The sequence below is a fragment of the Lithobates pipiens genome, unplaced genomic scaffold, assembly GCF_037356315.1.
Source record: "Lithobates pipiens isolate NorthernLeopardFrog02 unplaced genomic scaffold, aLitPip1_a1.2 Scaffold_16, whole genome shotgun sequence".
NCBI lineage: Eukaryota > Metazoa > Chordata > Amphibia > Anura > Ranidae > Lithobates > Lithobates pipiens.
In genome coordinates this window covers 529,274,491-529,300,034 of record NW_027507748.1, presented here as the reverse complement: position 1 = coordinate 529,300,034, position 25,544 = coordinate 529,274,491, and the positions used below count along the sequence as shown (strand labels likewise).

The 25,544-nt window shown below is 42.5% G+C and overlaps 1 protein-coding gene across 2 annotated transcripts in view; it reads right to left on the bottom strand.

Annotated features, from left to right (window-relative positions):
• DGKH (diacylglycerol kinase eta) overlaps positions 1 to 25,544 on the bottom strand; it is a 363,187-nt gene that overhangs the window by 131,753 nt on the left and 205,890 nt on the right. For both annotated transcript variants that reach the window (XM_077483186.1, XM_077483187.1), the window contains exons 8-14: positions 20,888 to 20,990; positions 18,119 to 18,281; positions 17,860 to 17,968; positions 16,975 to 17,114; positions 9,643 to 9,724; positions 3,566 to 3,657; positions 1,942 to 2,041 (exon numbers count right to left, since the gene is read on the bottom strand). In XM_077483186.1, coding sequence (XP_077339312.1) covers positions 1,942 to 2,041; positions 3,566 to 3,657; positions 9,643 to 9,724; positions 16,975 to 17,114; positions 17,860 to 17,968; positions 18,119 to 18,281; positions 20,888 to 20,990 — 789 coding nt within the window. The remainder of the gene's footprint in view (positions 1 to 1,941; positions 2,042 to 3,565; positions 3,658 to 9,642; positions 9,725 to 16,974; positions 17,115 to 17,859; positions 17,969 to 18,118; positions 18,282 to 20,887; positions 20,991 to 25,544) is intronic.

The following is a 25,544-nucleotide window of genomic DNA, read 5'->3' as shown; positions in this document are numbered from 1 at the left end:
TTATACGCCGATCCCCACTGTCTGTGTGGCAAAAAGACAGAGCGCCGCCGAAAAAGACCGAGCGCCGCCGAAAAAGACAGAGCCGTCTGCTCGGCTCCGCTCATAGTCCCGCCTCCCTGGTGTTTCTGCGAGCGCTGCCGAAAAAGACCGAGCCGACTCTACTGTGTATTCGGCTTGGCTCGGCTCGGCTCGCAGTCCCGCCCAGTATGACTGCGAGCCGAGCCAAGCCGAATACACAGTAGAGTCGGCTCGGTCTTTTTCGGCAGCGCTCGCAAAAACAGCAGGGAGGCGGGACTACAAGCAGAGCCGAGCAGACGGCTCGGTCTTTTTCGGCGGCGCTCGGTCAGTCTGTCTCAGCGGCGGGATATTTAAACATGGAAGGCTGCAAACGGCACTGGGCAAGCTGGAAATGACACTGGCAAGCTGCAAATGACACTCTGCAAGGCTGCAAACAGCGGTGGGCAAGCTGCAAATGACACTGATCATTCTGCAATGATGGACAAGGCTGCAGATGCACACTGATAAGGCTGCATTGACGGGCATTTAAATGTAAGTTTTTTTTCCCTTAAACTTCCCTCCTAAAACTTTTTTCCTTAAAATGCCCTCCTAAACTTGGGGTGCGTGTTATACCCCGATAAATACGGTACTCAGTCATGTAATACTGTAACCAAATGAATTTTTTTAACTTTTTTCATACAAGTAGAGCTTTCTTTTGGTGGCATTTGATCACCTGTGGGGTTTTTATTTTTTGCACTATAAATGAAAAACAACCGACAATTTTGAAAAAATGCATTTTCGTAGTCTTTGTGATAAAATTTTGCAATTAATTAATTTTTCTTCATACATTTTGGCCACAATTTATACTGCTAAATATCTTTGGTAAGATTAACCCAAATTAGTGGATATTATTTGGTTTGTGTGAAAGTTAGAGAGTTTACAATCTATTGTGCAAATCAAAAAAAATTAACATCTGATGTACTGGTGTCCTCTCTCATTTCTTGCGACCCTAACAAGCCAGGCAAGTATAAACACCCCCCAAATTAACCCTTTTCTGAAAGTAGACATTCCAAAGTATTTAGTAAGATGCATGATGAGATTTTTAATGTTGTAATTTTTTCCCACAATTCTTTGCAAAATTAAGATTTTTTTTTTCCCCACAAAATTGTCATTGTAATAGGTTATTTCTCTCACATGGCATGTGTATACCCCAAATGACCCCCCAAAATAAATTCTGCTACTCCTCCTGAGTTTTACGATATCACATGTGTGGGACTTTTTCACAGCCTAGCCACTTAGAGAGGCCCAACATGCAGGGAGCACCATCAGGTGTTCTAGGTGCATAAATTACACATCTAACTTGTTGACTACCTATTACACTTTTGAAGGCCCTGGAGGACCAGGACAATGACACATGACAATGATGTGGCACCGATACGTGGCACTGATGACAGATGGCACTAATACGTGGCACTGACAGATGCCACTAATAGACGACACTGGGGACAGGCGACACCTTGGGCACTTTAGTGTCGCTTTTATTTCTTTCTAACACACACACTGCAACCGTTCGCTCTCTCTCCTAACGCGCTGTCTCTGTGTGAGGAGGGAGAGCCAAGACACCGGCAATGACAGATGATCTCATAAGTTTACATATGAGATCATCTCTCATTGGACACTCAGATCGAGTGCTAAATGGCCTCTGTGATTGGCCATTTAGCACGATCTGTGATTGGGACAAGGCCAACAAAAAATTTCCCCAATGTGTGCCCACGGAAGCGCACAGAGGGGAAATAAACAGGACGACGGTCCAGGGACGTCCTCCCGGCAATTGGAGTCCGCGTCGTAGCCGTCTTTCGGCTATAGCGTGGACGCCTAGTGGTTAAAATCTAAAATGCCTATAGGGAGCATTAAAGAGTTTTCATTTAAAAAGATAACTGTTACCTTTACTGCCATTGCTTCTGCCTCCTCTAAGTTTTCTGTTGGTTTTTCATAGGTTTTCCCAACTTTTGCAACAAAGTCTTTCACAGTCTCACACAAAACCCTAAAGGAGGAAACAAAAGAGAAAGAGTGGCTAAGGGCTTGTTCACATGGGCAGCTGGTTAGCAGTAACAGGTGGTTGATTTGTGCTTTTACCTCCCCCTGACCACTCACCTAAATAGTGCAATGGCCACCAGACAAGGCAATTGCCCTTTGTGGTCTGGAAAAAGTTATACGGCATTACACATTTTGGCAGGCAGTACCAATGCCAAACGTGATCCACTCAAGTGAATGGGATGCACCATAACCGCAAGCCAAACACATGGCCCACTGTTGTGGCATGGTAAAGCAATTCAATAGAAAATTTTGTCAGCTGGAAATAAAAAAAGTAATTCAGGAGGCATTCCCCTGAATGCCTTGCAGCTACTTCTCTACAGCCCTATAAAAAAAGGAGTCCACAGCGGATGTGTAAATGAGAGGCCTCAATGTTACAATCTTCTTTGCTCTATGCACAATATTTTTCCATAGGGAACAAGTTTAACCATATAGCCTATTCTGCTATAATGGAGTACTTTTTCAAAAGGACACTGAGTAAACAATAAAGTAGCAGGCAAACTTTAACAATGGTATAAAATGGGAGCCTTTCAGGCAGTGTTGGTTAACTTGAAAATTATAGAAGGCCTCAAGTGTAGCCTTTAACACTTCCAGAGGATTGCACAATACAATAACTCCCAGCACTGGTGTCAATCCCTCTAATAATAACCCCCAGCATTGTTGGTTCTCACAACCCTCAGCATTTGTGTAAGTGACTACAAAAATAAAACCCAGCACTGGTATCAGTCCCCACTGTATTTCTCGGCATCGGGGTTGGTGAAAGCAATAATAACTGCCAGACTTGGATCACTGACTGCAGTAATAACCCACTTTAATGATGGTCAGTGGCAGTGCTGTTAAGCCCCATCCCCAGCAGTTTTTACTTACCAGATCGCCAGTACCTGCACCACTCTCTCCCTGACGACATAAGGCTGGGACTATATATCTAATACCAGGTGGAGATCAAGACACATGACAGTACTGGCTTTATTCCAGAGCAGAAGGTGAGAAGGCAGAAAGCATCCCAGCACCTGGTATCCCACTGCCTCTCTACTAACTGCAATGCACAGTGGGCTGCACGGAGAGAGCAAGTGTTCTATGGGCAAAGTGATGGTCACCAGGGCTACACACTTCTGAAGCATTCAAGAATACAGTGCATTCTATTTAGATGATTTCATCATTTTACTTTCATACTTAACAAGTTCCAATAAAGGACTACATACTTTGTACACATTTATACAGTCCAAGGCTGAATGGACTATGCATGTATGTATCAAGGCCTATTCTTATAAAGTCTATACAATAATTGCAAGACTGTGTGCCAAACATAACAGGCTTATTTACAAAATCATGTTAAAAATGTCATACTTTAAAAATAAACACAATTATACTTCCAACAGCATATTGCCTTTGTAAACTATGAAAAAAAAAAAAAATATATAGGAAAATGCAAGTCCAGTGCAGGAGATAACCCTGTGAAAAAAAAATCACTCACTTTGCAGAGGATATGACTACGGAATGCTTGTCGGAATTCAGAATTTTAGCCAGATGAGTTGCCACTGAGTCTTCATATGCAGATATCTGAAACTAGAGACAGGGTGCAGTTTTATTTGGAGATGTGGAAAGACAAGCGGTGTGTGGGAGCTGGCCTTGATTGATGTGCCTAGTTAAGGTCAAGGTCATTTCCATCAGAATTCTACAGTAAATGTTAAAGCTGAATTCCTGTGTAAAAAATGAAGGCACACTACGAGTTAACAACAGCGAGGTGCATGACAACTTCTGGGTTTAGCTCTTCTATTTATATCGGGCAGCTTTAACCACCTCAATATCGGGCACTTTCACCCCCTTCCTGCTCAAGCCATTTTTCAGCTTTCATTTCTGTCGCTCTTTGAATGACCATTGCGCGGTCATGCAACGCTGTACCCAAATTATATATTTTTCCTTGCACTATAAACAAAAGAAGAGGGATAAGTTTGAAAAAAATAATTTTTTTTACTTTTTGCTATAATAAATATCCAATTTAAAAAAAAAAAAAAATTTGCTCTCAGTTTAGGCCGATGTGTATTCTTCTGCATATGTTTGGTAAAAAATAAATAAAAAAATCATAATATATTGATTGGTTTGCGCAAAAGTTATAGCGTCTACAAAATAGGGAATCGATTTATAGCATTTTTATAATTTTTTTTTGTTTACTAGTAATGGCAGCGATCTGCGATTTTTATCGTGACTACGATATTGTGGAGGACATATCGGACACTTTTGATACATTTTGGGACCATTCACATTTATACAGTGATCCTTGCTATAAAAATGCATTGATTACTGTATAAATGTGACTGGCAGGGAAGGACTTAACACTAGGGGGTGATCGAGGGATTAAATGTGTGCCCTAAGAAGTGATTCTAACTGTGGGGGAAGGGGACTCACTGGGGGAGGTGACCGATCGGTGTCCCTATGTATCCCCACACCATCGGTCTCTCCTCTGACAGGACGTGGATCTGTGTGTTTATACACACAAATCCATGATCCTGCTCAGTTACTGGGCAATTGCGGGTGCCCGGCAGACATCGCAGCCGCCGGGCACGCGCATCTGGACCACAGTGACGTGGCAGCCACGCGCACCCCCTAGTGGCCCGGGAAGCAATCAAGTCATATGACGGCGGCCCAGAATGAGAGCTGCCTCGTCCCGCGCCCTCATATGACAGTGGGCTGGCAGCTAGTGGTTAAAGTACTCCTGGAAGACAGCTATCGCTGTAGTACCAGAAGCTCAGCACTGATTCTTCCAAGGATGCACTCAGGTGTGTTCGCAACCGCACATGCATAGCCTGCCAGGAAGTTGGCACTGTGAATCGCTTATCACAGGCAGTGAGACATTTCCTGATCTGTGCAGCCACGGATCGGGAAAATGTCTCACTGCCTGTGATTAGCCCTGTGCAGTGCTGACTCCCTGGTGGGCTCTGCACGTGCAGTTGCAAGCACGCCTGAGCTCATCCCTACTTCTAAGCTATGCATCTTGAATAGGAGAGTCACTGAAACTGCTATGTCTGCCCCTTCCTCCTCCAATCACAAAAGCCTTGGTAATATGTGAACACCTTACCAAAACACAAAGGCTTCTGTGAATGGGCAGCAGAGGGGAGAGGCGGGCATAGCTGCTCTGCGTGCTCATCTCCTCGCAGCTCCTGGAATGTATCTCAAGCAGTGCAATAAACCTGTCAAATGTGAATAATAGAGATAAGTTGAAGAGATGCCATGCAGCTCCTTGAACTTAATGCATGCCCTGGAATTCATAGACTTGCATAGACCGGTTATGCGAAAGTATCTCTCATGCATTGTAAAAGTGGCAAAAAATGCCTCAAACTCATTTACCTGTCTAAGACTTGTACTTAAATTCCAAAGATAGGGGGCGTGGCCTGGATGGCGAACTGAGTGGACGCTGAAGGTAGAGCTCTGCTGGCTATCTGGCAATTATCCTGATTCCCACTGGATTTACATTTCCCAAACCTCCTCAGGTAGCCTCCGGATGTTCTGCAGGACCGGCACAGGGGGAAAAAGCTTTATTTTCCGCCCGGCTCAGTGGAAACTACTCCACGTGAGGATACCCACATGGCGACCCCCTCTAAGGTAGAGCACAAAATGGCGTCGCAAACAGAGATGGAGGATCAGTCGGGGGAGACGAAGCTGGGATTTCAGGAAGTGATGGCGGCAATTGCTACTTGCCAGGCCACTCTGACGAACAAGCTCGAGGCAGTTCAGCTGGATGTTGGGCTCATACAGCAGGACTTAGATAAGCTACGTTCCCGGGTCACGGAGGTGGAGCAGAGAGTGGGCCACGCGGAGGATGCTGTCCAGGAACATGCCACGTCCACCCACACGCTCCAGACCAGGGTCCGTGCCCTGGAATACAAGATGGACGACGCCGAAAATAGGAACCGGAGGAATAACCTTCGGATTGTCGACTTGCCTGAGGGTGCTGAGGGGAGAAACCCTACTGTGTTTGTGGAAGATCTGTTGAAGAGTCTCCTCCCTGCGGCAAAACTTTCTCCGTACTACACAGTGGAGCGCGCCCATAGGATACCTCCGGTTCCAGGGCCACCCGGGTCCCGTCCGCGCACAATGATCTTTTGTTTGCTCAACTTCAGGGACCGAGATGAGATACTCAGGGCTGCCGGAGGGCCGGTGAGTTGAAATGTCAAAACGGCAATCTGCTTATTTTCCCGGATTACTCTATGGAGACGCAGAAACTCCGCCGATCCTTTGACCACATTAAAGCGGGACTGAGAGCACGGGGCATTAAGTATAGTGTCCTTTTCCCGGCTAAACTGGGGGTACAGGACGGAGAGGTGATGCGCATTTTCACTGCTCCCCGGGATGCAGCACATGGCTTGAATCCCTGCCGCCCCTTCTTTGATGTCTGGCTGTGGCTTATGTCACCCTACCTGACTGAGTGATCCTGCTGCCGAGTGAATTGTGCTAAAATGGAACTGTGTTTGATAACTATATTGGAGCCCCGGTTACCCCGCTTTTGGGATGGGCCTGTGTGGTTGTCTTTTGGAGGGACCCCATCCTGTCTGAGGATGTCCTGCGCCCCCCGCCTGGTTGGGACAGCGGGGAACTTCTGCCATGATCCAGGACAGACCTTTTTTGTTTCAGTTTTTTCTATTTCCCGCGGAGAGGTCAGGGACACGGTTGCTTCCTGTGGATAGGTCACCCAACGACCATTGAAATCCTTGGAGAGGGACAGAGTGGTAATGTGCCTTGGTGGAGTGGGGAGGTTGGGGTTGCCCTGTATATCAAGACTTCATTTCGCATTGAAGGTCTCATATTCGCATTTTGGGTTGGTCTCGATGCTTCCCCCTCTCCCTCGGGGGGCCCTCCTTGGCCTTGCTCTAGCCCCCCGGTGGTTGAACTTCCCATCTCAAGTGGTGACTTTTCTGCGGGGGAAATCTGGTGCCCCCCAGGGGGGGAGGTTTGGGTGCTGGAGCTCTGGGCAACAGGGACACATAAGCGGGCTCTGGGGTGGGTGGTTTGCTTGGCGGTCCCGGGGGTGGGGAGAGGCAGACCTGAGTATGGACATTGATGACACAGGTTTGGCTGCTCATGGTCATGTGGGAAACAAGGTTTGAGCCCCTGAGACTTTTCAGGAGACTGTTCAAGATGACTACTACCAGCATCTCTATTGCTTAGTCCGAGGTTTTAGTTGCTACAAGCCTATGCTCTGACTGTTCTAGTTATGGTTGGGGTTTGGGGTAAGACACGCCTCCTACGGTTGTTGGGGGTGTGGGGAGGGGGGGTACAGTTTCTGCTGTTGCAGACAAAGGGGTACATTATTTACAGGTTTTTTTTTTAGAGGTCAGAAAATATGTTGCCTTCAATGTTTATTTCTTGCATGGTATACTGTCCTCATGATGTTTTTCACGCTACCACACTTAACTGTTTTAGAGACTCTGCCCGCTGGGCTCTGGGTGTGTCGGGGGGGGGGGGGGGGGGGGACCCGCGGACTGAAACAAATTCTAATACTGGAGACTTATGGCGTCCATATCTGTCGTCTCATGGAATGTGAGAGGATTGAATTCGGCCCCTAAGCGCTCCATGGTTTTTAAATACTTACAGAAATATAATCCTCATGTGTGCATCTTGCAAGAGACACATTTAACGGGTAGTAGGATTCTTGGTCTTAGAAGGGCGTGGGTGGGATCCCTTTATCATTCCAGGTACTCTACGTACGCTAGGGGGGCGAGTGTTTTGGTCCACGGGTTTCTACCAATTCAGATACTGGATGTCCGTACAGACTCGGGGGGTAGATATGTGATCCTACATGTAATATTGTATGAACAGAAAATGGTGTTGGTGGGTCTCCATCTCTCCCCCCCCACCCAGCTGAGGGGCAATTACTATATGACATTATGCAAACTGTGATGAGTTTTTACACACTGGGGTTTTTGTTTTCTTTTTGGAGACTTTAATTTGGTGCCATCCCAGGACCTGGACAGACTGCACATGGTGGGCCGGCCCTCCTTGGTTTTGCAGAGTTGGGCTGATACCTTCTATCCCGCATAGAATTGGCATACGCTTCTTCTGGGGCTTTGCGGTGGACGAGGGGAGCGGAGCATTTGCCACGTGGGATATCGGATCATGCCCCTCTGCATATCATGCTCTTTCAGGCTAAGCCTCCAAGTTTGAGGCTGTGGCGTCTGTCCAGGTTTTGGGCGATGGACGATAGATTGCAAGAACCAATTACGGAGGCCATTTGTAACTACTGGTTGGTAAATGGGGAATCCGCAGCTCCTAATACGGTGTGGGATGCATTTAAGTCAGTGGTTATGGGGTCCTATGAGTCCGGTATCTCTTCAATTCAGAGGGAGGCGGCTACTTCATTGGAGGCGCTGGAGGGGAGGGCGCTTGGTTGCGAGGAGGCGTATGTTCGCTCTGGCTGTGACCCTGTTTATTCTGATTGGCAAAGGGCCCTGCGGGACCTGAATCTGCATCATGTTGAGCAGACTAAAAAGGGTATGGTGTACTTGAAACAAAAGCTTTTTGAACATGGCAACAAGAGCGGAAGGCTGTTAGCTTGGCTGGCGATGGCTCGGGGGGGGGCATTCCACATTGCGGGAGTGCGCACTGCCCAGGGCCAATTGGTGACTTCCCCGGAGGGCATCAATAATAGATTTTCTGAGTTTTTTCAGGGGCTTTACTCTTCTAGGGTGAACTATTCCTTGGCTGAACTACAGGAGTATTTGGATAGGGTCCCCTTTCCTACCCTATCTGATGCAGATAGGATGGAGTTGGATAGGGATATCTCCTTAGAAGAGATTCAGGCTGTGATAGGGGGACTACAGGGTTGGAAGACCCCCGGGGTGGATAGGCTGCCTACCGAATTCTACTCCCAGCATGTGGATCTCCTGGCACCCAGGCTTGGGACTCTCTTCTCTGGACTCGTGGGGGCCGAGGCCCTACCCGAGTTCATAGAGGAGTCTGTTATTCTTTTAATACCCAAGCCTGGTAAGTACCCACAAGACTGTTTAGGGAGATGGGCCTGTAGTATGAGCAATGTGGACGCCAAGATTCTGGCAAAGATATTGGCCACTCGCTTGTCGTCGGTCATATCCAAATTGGTTCATGTGGACCAGACTGGGTTCATGCCGGGGAAGAGCACAGACAAACATTAGGGTACTTTTTATATGTAGGGATATATTATGCACATCAGCACTTTATTGGTTTTGGACACGAATTGACCACTGCAAAAGTGACACGTTTGGTTTATTAATAAAGATTGTAATTTTTCTCTGATATTTATACATACATTCACGTTTGGGAGCGCAATACCACTTTTTTATTATCACCACAAACATGGCTTCTTCTGGAGCATTTGTAGGACCTTTAATTGAAAACATTACCACGTTTCAGAATAGTCACGGTTCCAGGTAATCCCCAAGACCCACCAAGAGGTCCAATGGGGAATATCTGTGCCACAAAAGGTGAGGAAGAAAAATTGCCCTACAGTCACACCTGTTCTGTGATGCTAACAAGTTCACTTTCAGCCAGTGTACTGTTGGCAGAACAGTAGATACTAACCTCATCAGACTCCTCTTCTGGAGATATAGGGAGGATACATGTCTTTGATGGTAATTTCAGCTCATATGACATTATGCTCCATCTGCAATAAATAGATCTTTATTAATGTCTAAGCATTCACATGCTCCCCTGAAAATATAAATAAGAATATCTATACAACATATACATAGACACATTCTACATTTTCTATTATAACAAACTTTCATTAGAATGTTTAGAACTTCAAGCATTAAAGTGACACTGAACCCCAAAACCAATCATTAGATGTGGTGACTGCTTTCATTTTCTTTGTTAGAACTTTTTTGTTTTCACCTGGTGATCTGGTCAGTAACACACCTCCTTCATTGGGGTGTTTACACTCTGGATGAAGGAGCACAGAGACACCATTGGACACCAGTATTGTCAGTCCTGGGGAGAGTAGTGTTAGATGTAATAGCAGGTTTAATTACAATAACAAATTGAAGCAAAACGTCAACTAATACTTTATAAGCAACATACACAGTTACAGCAACAGTTTGTCCTTTTGTGATATAGGTTTTACATAAATAAAAGCTAGGTGCATACTTTGTGTATCTGCTAGGTTTTCTTTCTTTTTCGTTTGTTTTATATATACCAGTGATAGTGTTACTTGTTGGGCCTCTTGGGGGCTGGACTCCAGACATTTTTGTGTTGGACTGCTGATACTAACTGCAATATGTTTTACTTATTGTACAGCAACGATCACAAGGTTGGTTGGTTTCTATGTGTCTGTGGAAAACATGTGAAAAATAAAAAAAATGTATTATGGGGAAAAAAATTGGTCATTGTAGGTAGCCTTGTCAATAAATTGGTTTATCTCAATCTTCTAACTGCTACCACTGTAGGACATATTGTTCTGTTGAAAAATAACATACCGTATTTATCTTTATATAACACGCACCTTTTTCCCCCTAAAAACGGGGGGAAATCGGGGGTGCGTGCTATACGCCAATCCCTCGCTGTTTGTAAGCCTTTCTGCCGTTCTCTGGGGCTTCCGGCTATCTTTGGCCGTTCTCTGCTATTTTCAGCCACACTCTGCCCCTTTCCGAAAGTCGAAAGGCGCCGAGAACGGCCGAAAATAGCAGAGAGCGGCTAAAAATACCCAAAAGCCGCCGAGAACGGCCAAGAACTACCGAGATACACAGGACATCCGCTCTGTATCTCGGCGGCGCCATTTTTAAATGGCAAAGACACAGACAAGGATGCAAATGACGGACAAGGCTAAATTCAAGGCTGCAAATGACTGATAAGGCTAAATGCAAGGCTGCAAATGACTGATAAGGCTAAATGCAAGGCTGCAAATGACTGATAAGGCTAAATGCAAGGCTGCAAATGACTGACAAGGCTAAATGGAAGGCTGCAAATGAAACGAACAAGGCTGCATTGATGGGCATTTAAAAACATTTTTTTTCCTTAAACTTCCCTTCAAAAAGTTTTTTTCTTTTAAATTATCTCCTAAACTTGGGGTGCATGTTATACGTCAGCACGTGTTATACGCCAATAAATACGGATCACCAGGTAAAAAACAAAATGCAGCCATCACATCTAAGAATTGGTAAGCTGCAATAGAATACAATTTTGCTTTTGGGTTTAATGCCTCTAAGTATTTGCTCATAATTCTTGATCAAGTTGCTGAAACTCAGTCAAGCTGGACAGAGAATGTTGGTGAAAAGGAATTTCTAGGTCTCGCTACAGATCCTCAGTTGAACTGAGATCTGGAGTTTGTCTTCATTGCAACACATTCAGGTTTTTGTTTTTAACCGCTCCAGTGTGTTTTTCACTGTGATTTTAGGATCAATGTCCTGCTGGAAAGTGAATAGCTCTTTCAAGTGTGTTGCAGAAAAAAAGAGTTTACCCCCCCCCCCCCCCCCCCCCAACCAGTATAATTGCAATGTTATTTATCTGCATTTATTCTATTCTCAATCTTGACCTTTTGTGTGGGGTTTTCTCTATGGATTAGAGATCCAGCAAAGTTGCAGAGTGATGTTAGAAGGTGCAATAGAAGGTCGTGATATTTATGTAAAGATCATGAAGATGCAAAACACTGCAGTCATTTGCATTATTGATTACAATTTATTGGATTTATGTGAGCTGCTCATGGGTCCTTCTAATGAAGGGGTCTCCAAACTATGGCCCACATTCCAAATCTGGTCCACTGCATAAATTTAGCCAGACTTCTTCTGGATCAGTGGACTCTCACACAGGACTTCGGGTCAGCCTTTGGTCTTGGTTTCTCCCCAACAAATTGACAGCCCCCTCACCGACCCTCAGCACAGCTGTCATTGTACCAATGATGGCTGATGGGACCAACGGCGTGCTAACAACCAAACATGTGGTTGCCCCAACATTCAACAGATGGCACTTCCAGTATCCAAACCTGATGAGTCTGATGGGGACCCTAATGCAAAAAGGATTGGATGTAGGAGAGACCCTGATGCAGGATGGGTACTCCTATGGGGACCCTAATGTAGGGAGGAGTACTCCTTGGAAGGGCAGAGTTTGATTGGGACTCCGATGGGCTGAAGTGTATTTAAGATCTTTGCTTTGTTTTACTGTAGTTATTTCTATGGTGTTCTGAAATACATCATGCCGATTCCAAAAAAAAAGCTCCAAGTAAAACATATTTATTAATTTAAATTGTATTGATTTATAAATCAATCTGACTTTTTCGATCCCAAAAATATACAATGTGGCCCTCCTACTAAAAAGGTGGGGGACCCCTGCTCTATGTCCTAAAACAAACCTTAGTGTAAATACAATTTGGAGATCTACTGCAAGTACCAACACTGTGATTTGCCTTGTAGCCATCCATAACACATGTATATGACCGCAACACTTAAGCCGGCCATAGACTGATTTAAAGCGGTTGCATACCCGCTGAATTTTTTTTGCTCACCTGCTAAGCAAAAGGCATAATGAACTAGTATGCACCGCATACTAGCTCATTATGAAATACTTACCTTAGAACGAGGCCCCGACATCTGTCCCAGTCCACGCCAAGGGAGCTGACATGTTCCGGGTATCGCTGCTCCGGCGCTGTGAGTGGTCGGAGCTGCGATATCGTCACTCCCGCACATGCGCACGAGAGATTTCACTCTGGCAGGGTCTGGTGTCTGCCGGGCTTCCAGCCGGGAAACCCCCGTGTGCATGCGCCGCTGCAGTCAGCGGCGCATTGCGAGGGGAATATCTCCTAAACTGTACAGGTTTAGGAGATTTTTTTTACCTACAGGTAAGCCTTAGTATAGGCTTTCCTGTAGGTAGAGGTCCCCAATTTGACTATACAACCACTTTAAATTTGCCTGGTTCAGGGGGAACTGGCCAAATCTATCCATTTTTGGGTGAGTTGTCATTTAATTTACATGCAAATACTGTCGCTGTCTATAGCTGGCAGCAGAAATCCTATTCTGATAGCAGGGAAACCCCCACCCCACCATCAGAATATAACGCAGCGGGAGGGATTCCTCCATCAACACTTAATGTGTTGATGGGGAAATATAGCAGTTTTCTTTCCTTTAACCTGTGGTTGAAGGAAAGAAAATTGCTAAATATATGGCCAGCCTAAAACAGCAACAAACACTGTAAACAACGCTGTCATCGGATGGCTTTACCTTTTCAGACAATCTAAATTTTTGTGAGAAATGTGCTTCTGTGAGCCGTGACAAAAACACAGTAAGAACAATTAAATTAATATGGGAAAGATAGTAAACCTACAGCATAAAGGACATATAGTGGATCCTGAAAAAGAACTTCCATCCAATATGGATGAAAGTCTGAAAAGGAACCACAACAAGGATATAATGCACCAGTTTCCCTTCTTGCCGTTTATAAAAAAAAAAAAAAAAAACACAACTTGAAAGCTTACATCCACCAATGCAGCCACATTCACCTTGTAGAGCTTGGTAAATGTATGTACCAAAACCCAGGTTGTTACCTTACAGGCCTGAGAATTAGATGAACTCAAAAGAAAAAGTTCTTAATAAGCTTAGTAAATGAGGTGAAGTTGTGCAGCCTTTAATCATCCAACCATCTGCAAGCAAAGTTTTGTGTTATAATTATTTTACTTGCATGCTTAGATTTTCTTTGCACAGTAATCTTTATTGCTTCACCTCATTCACTAAGAAAAGTAAAAATTCACTTTGAAAGTATATATGTTCTACTCCATTAGTAAATAAACCACAATACCTTGGATCCAGCAAAGCTAGAGTGAGACATTCTACCTCCTTAGGACACCAAGCTAAACAAACTGGTTTGGGAAGGATAAGGTTATACTTTACCTGGGGCTGGTCCCTTTAATTTTTAATTTCTCAATCCTCCAGTGTTCTGAGGAATTTATATTTGTGGTATCTTGAAGCACAAGACCCATGCAAAGTATAAACAGGCCCTGGGTGATAGGTGTGTACCTTCAGGTGATTGGACACTGGCAAAGCTTTCACTATCTCTTTCCCTTCCCTTCCTATCCCATAGCCAAACAGGAAGTGAGAGGAACCCCCCGCAAAGGGAATTCTTTGGGGATCACCAAGTCACCATTGGAAGACTTCCACTATATTACTTTTCTGGGTACAACCCAAAATGTGGGATTTTCTTTTACTTTCACTTTCAATGATAATGGTACAAAAAGACAGTATGAATCTCCCTAACTGAAGCATAGACAGGATTAAAAACGAACAAGTGCTCTAATCCCACTCCACTATCATAAACCTCAAAAAGTATTCATAGATATCCCCAAGCAATGAATGAGAAGGCTGGGCAACAACTGTCAAAACAGAAGCCAAAAGAAACAGCAGCAAAAAAATAAAATTTCAGAGTGCCGCTGCAAGAACCCGATGAAAAAAAGCAGCTTCTGTAGAAAATTAGACATTCGTGTGGTAAAACCTTAATCAAAAGTATAAACAGAGGACCATGGGACCTGGTGCCAACATGCCTAGGAGAAGATTTTACAAGGGAAAGTAAAGCCAGGGGTCTTTAAAGTAGTATATACAAGGCTGACATTTTTCTTTCAGAGTTCTTAAGGCTAAGTTCTGGTCAAGACCTGATCGTAAGAAGGTCAGAATGTGAGGCACAGAGTATTCTCTGGGACTAAAGTGCCTAAATTCACAGCTGGAACAGAAGAATGTAATTTTTAAAATTTTTTGACACCTAACAGTTTAGAGATGTCTGGTTGAAGGGCTCATTGCCCTTCATTCAGGTGGTGATGCCTGAGGCAGTCCACTTTCCAGATGTTTATTGCTGAGCTGTGGACCACAGAGATCACTGGACAGTGAAATTCTGTCCATGAGATAATCTGGTTCCTTCTGGGCTGCAAGACCCCCAGGGGCCCCTTGTTGGTTGATGTAAGCCATATGATGTAAGCATTGTCTGACTACACCCTGATTGAGTATCCTCACAGAAGTGGGGCCCAGTGTAGCAGAGTCATTTGAACAGCTCTGAGCTCCAAAATGTTGATGAGGGAGCTTGGCTTCCACAGGTGACCATGTTCCCTGGACAGTGAGCGACCGCAACACTGCTCCCAGAAGAGGTCCATCAACTTGAGACTTTAGCACAAAACAATGGAGTGGGCTAGGGTTAAAAAAGGGAGGCAGTAGGAGTATCCTTGAAAGCTTTGCCAACATCCAGTCACCTGAAAGTATGAGCTTAAAACTTAGGGTATATGAATACTATGTGTCCCATACATAGGTGTTTTAAACAATTGTAAGGTCCTTTTCTTGGACAACGACAAAACAAAGTTGTAAGGACCACTCAGTATAACCCCTCTATCAGCAAGGCTCAAGTTTTATTAGCAAGCAACAGCAGGAGAAAATGAATTTACCGTAAGTCAGAGAAAATTGAGTACTGTCCGTGATACTTTTTTTATTTGCACTAACATACAATTTTTCAGGACAAGCTTTCGGGGTATGTCTCCTTCTTCAAGGTCCAAGCAGTACTGATTTACAAATTTTTAAGCAGAATGTAAAAACAAAAAGAAAAAGAAAAAAAAACACCTCTGAGGGAAAGAAGAGAAAAAAGCAACAAAAAAAACACATACAAATCAATGGCAATAAAGATAACAGAAGAGTTAGTGAGATAAGACAGAAGGAGAGCTATGGAATGGAGGGGGGGGGGGGGGGGGTTGCTAGTCACAGAGGGGGTTGTATAACTTTAGTATAATGAGTAAGGAAACCTATATCTAAATTCAGGCCATTATTTTTTGTGTCAAAAAGAATTATCATTCTTAGTTCAAAGGTTTTCCTTTCCTGGATAGTTCTGAAATTCCCTTTAAGAACTAAAACGTTGAGGTCTTCTATAGTGTGGTCCGGTTGTGAGAAGTGATGTCCCACAGGTGTACATAAACTGTCTTCTTTATGTTCCTTGATGGTATGTCTGTGTAAATTCATCCTCGTTTGCAACTTCTGTCCTGTTTCACCAACATAAGATCCTTTGCTGCACCTTTTGCATTGGAATAAGGTACACAACATTGCTGGAGGTACAGTTGTAAGATCCCATGATATTGAAGGTCCCGTTTGTGTAACGGGACATCACTTCTCACAACCGGACCAGACTATAGAAGACCTCAATGTTTTAGTTCTTAAAGGGAATTTCAGAACTATCCAGGAAAGGAAAACCTTTGAACTAAGAATGATAATTCTTTTTGACACAAAAAATAATGGCTTGAATTTAGATATAGGTTTCCTTACTCATTATACTAAAGTTTTACAACCCCCTCTGTGACTAGCAAACCCCCCCCCCCCCCCCCGCCCCTCCATTCCATAGCTCTCCCTCTGTCTTATTTCACTAACTCTTCTGTTATCTTTATTGCCATTGAATTGTATGTGGTTTTTTGGTTGTTGTTTTTTTCTCTTCTTTCCCTCAGAGGTGTTTTTTTTTTTCTTTTCTTTTTTTTTTTTTTTCTTTTTACATTCTGCTTAAAAATTTGTAAATCAGTAATGCTTGGACCTTGAAGGGGACATACCCCGAAAGCTTGTCCTGAAAAATTGTATGTTAGTGCAAATAAAAAAAGTATCATGGACAGTACTCAATTTTCTCTGTCACAATTGCACTAATACGGCTACAATCACATTAAGTACCGTAAGTCAAAAATCTTATTTTCCTAATGTCACATTACAAGACACGATAGGAAGTTATGCAAGAAAGTACACTGCTTTTTTTTTTTGTACAAGCGTGTCTATTTGAGCCTAGAGATAGACCATTATCCTTTCATGGGCACACAGTATAAGATATTAAAGCATAAGGTCATTTTAGAGATATATATCTGGCATGTGGTGATGCCAACATAAATTTTCTTTAGTGTAACTTTAAAATATTCCCAAGACAATTTACCGGTCCAGCATCTTTGTACTTGCACGTTCCAATTTTTCTAGAATCTGAGGAAGTTGTGTATCATCATCACAGGTGCTACCCCAGCCGAGAACTCGTGCCAAGTCATTTCCAGTACCCAATGGAAGAACCCCCAGCTGACACTACAATTGCAAAAACAGATTGAAAAAAATTGGACACGAATAAGTACATAAACTTTAATCATTCCATAGAGATCTTATTAGCTTGCTCACAACCATACAGGAAATAATGAACTTGTAACTTCATGAAACTGGTTTGTGGTAACAAACCAAAACACAAAAAAAACTGTATTGCCTCTATTGCCATTTCTCATGTTTATTACATCATATTTATAAGGAATTAGGCTGTAGATCATCATGCACACAAGTAATTTTCCTATCATAATAAATCAATTTAACACTTTCAGAGAAACATTTCATTTCAACGGAAACATTTTCAGAGAAACTTTCATAGAAAAGATGTAATTTCAAAATTATTATTATTGTAATCATACATTACTGTGCCTTTAGCACAGCAGTGCTATCACATGCTAAATACTGTATCTTATATCTGCATATTGTCTTTATACTGTAGTATTCTTACACAAGAACATACACATGGGGTGACATTCTCCAAAGGTAAGCCCCTCAAAAATAAAATAAAAAAATACCATTTAAAATGACGTAGAAAAAAAATCAAATATAGGACACACCAAGCCATGCAAAACATGCTTCAAATGCATGCATATAAAAGTTTGTAGATGTAAATTGGCCAATTTTAACGGTTGGGGTTTATTAAATAAATGGTAATTTAAGCGTGAACATGCTACTAAAACGGTCAAGAGGAGTTTTGCTTTTTCTACCAGTTACAGATATTGTACATACTAACCTGTTTATGCAAGCTTAGCTTATCTATCTCAGACAAAACCCAGCCTACACTTCCATCTCCTCCACACACAAGAATTCGGAAATTATCAAACTTCTGAAATAATCGTAAACTAAAATAAAAGGAAATTAAAGATAAATCATTATGTGACATTTAAATAATCATTAAAGTCAAACTAAAGTATGCACACAAAGGAGCTTTTTAATACAACCTATACCACAACTAAATCCAAATCACTTCATGGTTGCTCACATGTCCTCACCCTAAATGAGGCCCTCCATTCATCAAGTCAAACACCTGAGCAGGATTTAGCAACTGCTTGAACCTCCGGAGAAATTTCACACCCTGATTGTCTCCACTTTTGGAATTAACAAATACAAGCAGCGGACTGGCACAAGAAGGCGGGCATGTTGCTTTCCAGAACCCTGGCATAACACAAAAATAAAAAATTATCAACACTTTACTACATGTATGCAAACAATTATATATAATGCAGCCTAAGGCCCTGCCTCTTAGAATAACTGACTTATATCCTGAGATACTATACAAAACACTAAAAAGACTTACAGATATATAATGTATCAAGTACTTCTTGAAACAGTCCGTATCAATATGCAGATCTACAGCAGTGAACTACAAATTATAACAAGCCATGCAAACTTCTGCTTGCTGGAATTTTTAGTTCCACTGTTCCTAAGTTACTAGTTAACCAAATGATAGCAAACACACACATGTAAAAATCAAACATTAACATTTTAAGTGAAAAGGTATACAGAGAGATACATTTATTACATATCTTTGTGAAGGTTACGGTAATTTGTAAAGTACAAGAAGTCAAAGCAAGCTGATGTTGGGAAGACTCTGACTTTTCAAGACTGCGTTCACAAAAGACCAGAAAATCTTGACCATCAGAGAGACAATAAACAGTATTGTACACAGTAGATACATTGAACTATATACAGTGAGGGAAAAAAGTATTTGATCCGCTGCTGATTTTGTATGTTTGTCCACTTACAAAAATTATCAGTCTATAATTTTAATGGTAGGTTTATTTTAACAGTGAGAGACAGGAAAAAAAAATATCCAGAAAAATGCATTTCTACAAAGTTATAAATTGATTTGCATTTTAATTAGCGAAATAAGTATTTGATCCCCTATCAGCAAGATTTCTGGCTCACAGGTGTCTTCTATACAGGCAATGAACGGAGATTAGGTGCACTCTCTTAAAAGGGAGTGCTCCTAATCTCAGTTTATCTGTATAAAAGACACCCGTCCACAGAAGCAATCAATTCCAATCTTTCCACCATAGCCAAGACCAAAGAGCTGTCCAAGGATGTCAGGGACAAGATTGTAGACCTGCACAAGGCTAGAATGGGCTACAAGACCATCACCAAGCAGCTTGGTGAGAGGGTGACAACAGTTGGTGCAATTATTTGTAGATAGAAGAAACATAAAATAACTGTCAATCTCCCTCGGTCTGGGGCTTCATGCAAGGTCTTACCCCGTGGAGTTTCAATAAAGATTGTGACCAACAGTGAGGAGTCAGCCCAGAACTACACGGGAGAATCTTGTCAATGATCTCAAGGCAGCTGGGACCATAGTCACCAAGAAAACAATTGCTAACACACTACACAGCAAAGGACTGAAATCCTGTGGCGCCCACAGGGTCCCCTTGCTCAAGAAAGCACTTGTATAGGCTCGTCTGAAGTTTGCTAATGAACAGAGGAGAACTGGGTGAAAGTGTTGTGGTCAGATGAGACCAAAATCATGCTCTTTGGCATCAACTCAGGGTTAGAGGAGGAGAGTGCTGCCTATGACCCCAAGGACACCATCTGCACCATCAAACATGGAGGTGGAAATATCCTGAAGGTTCAAGGTTACCAAACGTCAGCCTCAAAACTTCTCGCTGTTAAAATAAACCTTTTTCCCCTCACTGTAGTCTTTGGCACATTCTCATTTAAATGATGTACATCCCTGATCAGTAAATCAATCATTTTCTCATTCCACACCCACTTTAGGTAATGAATACACTGAGCATTCCCGAGATAGGAGCTTACATGCACACAGTAAGCAATTATGAACATTAAAAGAAAAGTATGTTTTTTTTTTTTGCAGAATTATACTTATCTAGGTGAACGTAGCATCCCCCGCCGGCTCTAACACTGAGAACCGAGCAATAAAAAAAAAAAAAAAAAAACAGCAAATCGCTCAGTTTTTAGGGCTCCCCAAGCAGAGAGCTGGTCACTTCCATTCACCAGCTCTCTGCTCTGCCCAACTATTCCCCCCCCCCCCCGCTCATTGGAGAGCTGGGCTGTGGAGGGGGTGGGAGTGGCCGGCTCAGGCTCTCAGCAGCTTGCTAGGGTGCAGGTCATTATCAAGATTTTGTGCAAGCCTGGACTGCCTCTGTGATGTTGGCCGACGGCAGGCTTTAGCCCGCTATCTGCTAAAACCGGGTCACAGCCATGCAGAACAAACTGCACTACTGTGATCCACAGGAAAAGTATAGCCAAACAAGCTTTGGCTGTACGTTTTAGTTTCTCAAAGAGCCAAAGAGTCATACTCAATTTGGCTGCAGAATTTTAGGCAGACTATAGATGGGGGAATCCTCCCTACTGAGATATTGTATTCTGATAGCAGGGAGACTTACCCCGCCATCAGAATACATTGATCAGCGTTGCAGGCTAAAAGCCTGCATCATTGTTCGAGCAGGGAAAATCCGTTATGGCAGTTGTAGAGAATTTGATCAGTAGACAGAGTTCTGTACAGCCACAGTGCCCCATACATGGATTGAAATTCAGCCATTTCTGCTGAACCAGTGGTATTTTGATCCATGTAAAGCCATCTTTACTTAACTATTACAAGACTTCAAATTAAGGAAACAATGTCTGCCTTAAACATAATGATAATGTTTTCTGCAAAACATTGGAAGATATTTAAACTGTGTGCAGAGTCTTCACAAATCATCTGTAGTACCTTAATGCAGCATAAAAAGGAGGCAGAAAAAGGACAAGAAGTTTTTTTGGATACATACCATCAGAATCTATACTGTTGAGTGCTGTTGGAGGTATTATAGACACCTTGCATTGGCCAAGCGGACACTTTCGAGGGTACTGGTCCTTGCATGCTGTATGTACCTGCAGACCATTTTATGAAAGGATCAAAGGGTCAATTTTAATTAAATGCAGTGGGAAATAGAATCTTTATTGTAGCCCATACAAATATAAAAATTATACATAGATATAGAAAATGAAGCAGGCGCACTCAACAGGACTTACAGCAGGAAGACATAGTTTAATTAATGTCAACGTTTCAGCAGAGCACAGCCCACCTTCCTCAAAAGACATAGTAGTGACACGCACAGGTATAAATTCCCCCAACTAACCCACAGTGATGCCATCACCAAAAATAAGCACATGAAAAAGAATAAATAAATACAAAATACTAAAACCAATAACTAAATCACAGATATCTTTTACTCTTATTGTAGTGGGTGTTCTATTAAGGATTTGTTAATGAAGACTGACTTCACTCCTCCTAGACCTTGGACGACCTGGATGTTATGGTCGTCCTGATTGCGCCACTTGTAGACCTCACGGTAGCTACTAGAGCTGAACGATTCTGGCTAAAATGAAAACCACAATTTTTTTTGCTAAGAAGATAGATCGCGATTCTCACGATTCTCGCAGCGTAACATCATCTTTCACATTAAAACAAAAAAAAAAAAAAAAGAAAATGTTCTAACTTTACGGTTTCTTTTTTTTTTTTTATCGAAGTGTATTTTTTCCCCAAAAAGTGCATTTGAAAGACCGCTGGGCAAATACAGTGTGACCTAAAATATTGCAGAAATTACCATTTTATTCCCTAGGGTCTCTGCTAAAATTATATATATATATATATATATATATATATATATATATATATATATATATATATTACACAAGAAGTTCTATCAGTTTGATCTAAGAAGTAAGTGTTGGTTACAATGTTTCAAGTTCTAAACTTGGCTGACTGCCCAGGATGCTTTCTTTTGACAGGGAGTGAGCAGATAATCTCTCCACTTGTTTATATGAAAGAATCGCCTACTCTCAGCAGGAGAGATCGTCGGGAGGGTGAATTGAGATCGCAATTTTGTAACGATTAATCGTGCAGTTCTAGTAGCTACCTACTTCACGTGCCCGTGAACTAGGAAACATATATATATGTGACAGTGGGGTCACTTTGGGACACAGGGTGAATAAAAGAAACCCCCGATATGGTCTGTGATAGCCATATTCAAGGCTGTATAATACATTGTATACTGTATGTGGGGGTTAAGTGTCATTGTTGTGAGGAATTAAGTTGTTTTGCATTTCTATTGTTCATTTAAGTCTATCCTTGTGTGTAGTGTAAAGTGCCAGACAGACTGGCTGCTAACCCTTTGTGAAAAGATGTGTATTGGGTGGGATCGTTTGAAGCATAGCAGACGTCTTGGGATGCTGGGCTCTTGTTCATGTTAAAGCATGTGCCTTAGAATTGTGTATAAAAATACAATGTTGGTTTTTAATAAAGTCATTCCTACTTCAGCAGAGTCAGAGTGCGTCTCGTCTTTTTGCCAGAGGGATCAGCTCCTATAGGAAAGGGTCGTTTAACTGTGGATATTGGTACCGATTGGATGTGTGTCTCGGAGAGGGAACATCGCAAACGGCGTTAACCCCCTTTATATTAGGGGAGCCGTTACAATATATATATATCTATCAAATGCAGACTCACCTGCACCTCAAGTTTAATTACCTTTATACGTATTTGCCCTTCCAGTCTCTATTACATGGGAAAGACTAACACTATTTTTATATAATGATTTCAGAATAACAAAGCGGCTATTAGACAAGCCATGGCTTCAGAAGCCAGCAACCAGCCAGTGGCCTAACAATTTCTTGAACCGCAATAATTAATATCTACTGTAGGGTGTATGCTTATAGATCATGTTCTGATTCCACCAAGAGGTGGTGATCGACATTAGACTTTGTTACAAAAGGAATGTCAGCAGATTCTTATTTTTGACAAGCCATCACCAAGGGGCATGAATGAGCAGTTGGGTTAAACAGTTTTCTGTGACTCTAGTTTAATTTTTATGCACCAAACCCTGTTCCACTGAGGATTCCATTGTAAGCCATGGCAACAGGCTTCTATGGACACTCATTATCATTACTTATTATGGGACTTCATCGCCTGAAGCTTGGTGATATGGTGGGACATGGAATTGGCTGGGGGCTCTAGCCTCCTCCCGATTCATGCTTTTGTTTAGAGTGGGATGTACTGTGTATGGTGCTTCTGTTTGATATCCTTGATCAATTGCATTTCTTCCTGTATGATGCCCTTTCCTTTCTGACACTAGGGGGTCTCTATCCTGCTTTATGCTCTACCTTTTTCTTTAGGGAACATCATTTATTTTGCAAATGTTTATACAGATGACGACAGATGAGGATCAGGTCACATTTTATGGCAACTTACTGCAAAAAGTCAGGCAATGCCAATTCTCATTGCTATAATTAATTATTTTGAGGCTATATCTTATGGCAGGTTGTTACTTTTTCCCTCCTCCTTTCACAGTTTTGCCTACTGATGTAATGCAATACTGAGCTTTTGTTTGGTTCTTTTCGAATTGCACCATATGCTTTGCTCCCTATGCTTTTAGCACCTCCATTGTGTTTTTTGCCTTTCCCTCTTTTTGTTACTTTGCGTGTGTCACTGTTGAATGTGTCTTGAGAAAGGCTAGCCGTGCTCTGCAGAAACGTTGACAAGGATTAAGCTACATTGGAAAATTCCTTATGCTGCAAGTACTGTTGAGGGCACCTACTGCCGGCTGCTTATTCTACATATCTTTTTCATGGATTGCACCTGGGCCAACACCTCTACAAGTTTGTGGTGGCCCAGCTCTACACTACGAAGAAAGCTAAAGGCCAGGTGGTTGGTAACCATATAAAAGAGCAGCAGAAAGACCAACAGGGCATCAGTAGCAACATTTGATCTGGTATACTATCCATACACACAGCCTTATAGTTGTCCACTACTAGCAAAGCATTGGTCTAGCACAGGACACCCACTATCTCCACCTACTTCTGAATTCTGCATAGCTTTGGTCCAGTGTAGCACTCCTGCAATCCCATCAGCATATTCTCCAACATGAGCAGAGCCTCATTAGGTAGAAATTGTTCAAGTAAAGCAACTTCATCCACTGTCAGGTGCAGTGCTCAGAAAACCAGCTGTACTGAAAAGGGTGATATACTAGTCTGGATCTAGGAACCCCAGTCTTGTGAGAGTGTATCCACTAATACATGAGACTATGGGGTCAACTGATGTAAGGGAACACTCTGATGGGGACATTTGATGTAAGGGGGCACCCTGATGGGGACATTTGATGTAAGGGGGCACCCTGATGGGGACATTTGATGTAAGGGGGCACCCTGATGGGGACATTTGATGTAAGGGGGCACCCTGATGGGGACATTTGATGTAAGGGGGCACCCTGATGGGGACATTTGATATACGGGGGTGCTCTGATGGGGAAATTTAATGTAAGGGGGCACGCTGATGAGGACATTTGATGTAAGGGGGCACGCTGATGGGGACCCCTGATATTAAGGGTCACAAATTATGTTTAATCATTCTAATCTAGTGACAGCCCAATGCATACTAGCATTCCCTGTTCACTCCTGTATTGTCTCTGCACTTCTTGTCCGATATTACTTCTGGGTTGTGATTCCTGGTAGAGAAGCATGCCTAGTGAACAGGGAATACTGCACCCCCAGGTTAAATCTGGCCCTGGTGGGATAATGTTCTACTGCCTACAGGGGCTAGCTGGGTGACATGTATAAAATTAATGGGTTGCAGAAAAAAATTTGCACAATTCCCCCATCAACACACAGTGCTGACAGGGAAATCCCTCCTGCTAGGGGGTTAAAATGGGTACACTTTTGCTAGTAGGCTACACACAGATACAAAAAAAGGGTAATATACAGACTTGCATCTTGGGTTACAGTGCACCCAGAAAGTATTCACATCACTTTACTTTTTCCACATTTTGTTATGTTACAACCTTATTCGAAAATAAATTAAATTGATAATTTTCCTCAAAATTCAGCAAACAATAACCCATAATGACAACGTGAAAGAAGTTTGAATTCTATGCAAATTTATTAAAAAGAAAATGGAAAAAAAAATCCCACGCGTATAAGTATTAACAGCCTTGGCTCAATACTTTGTTGAAGCACCTTTGACACCAATTACAGCCTCAAGTATCTTTGAATATGATGCTACAAGCTTGGCACGCTTATTTTTGGCCAGTGTCTAATTTTTTTGCAGGACCTCTCAAGCTCCATCAAGCTTGTACAGCCATTTTCAAATCTCTCCAGAGATGTTCAATTAAGTTCCAGTCTGGGCCACTTAAGGACATTCACAGAGTTGCCCCAAAACCACTCCTGTGTTATCTTGGCTGTATTTTTTTTTTAATACATTTGCAAAGATTTCAAATAGATGTCTTTCACGTTGCCATTATGGGGTATTGTTTGTAGACTTGTGACAAAAATAATGAATTTAATCCATTTTGGAATAAGGCATAACAAAATGTGGAAAAAGTGAAGCGCTGTAAATGCTTTCCGGATGCACTGAATACATCCACAAAAACAGCACTAAATTCTACCGTATTTGCC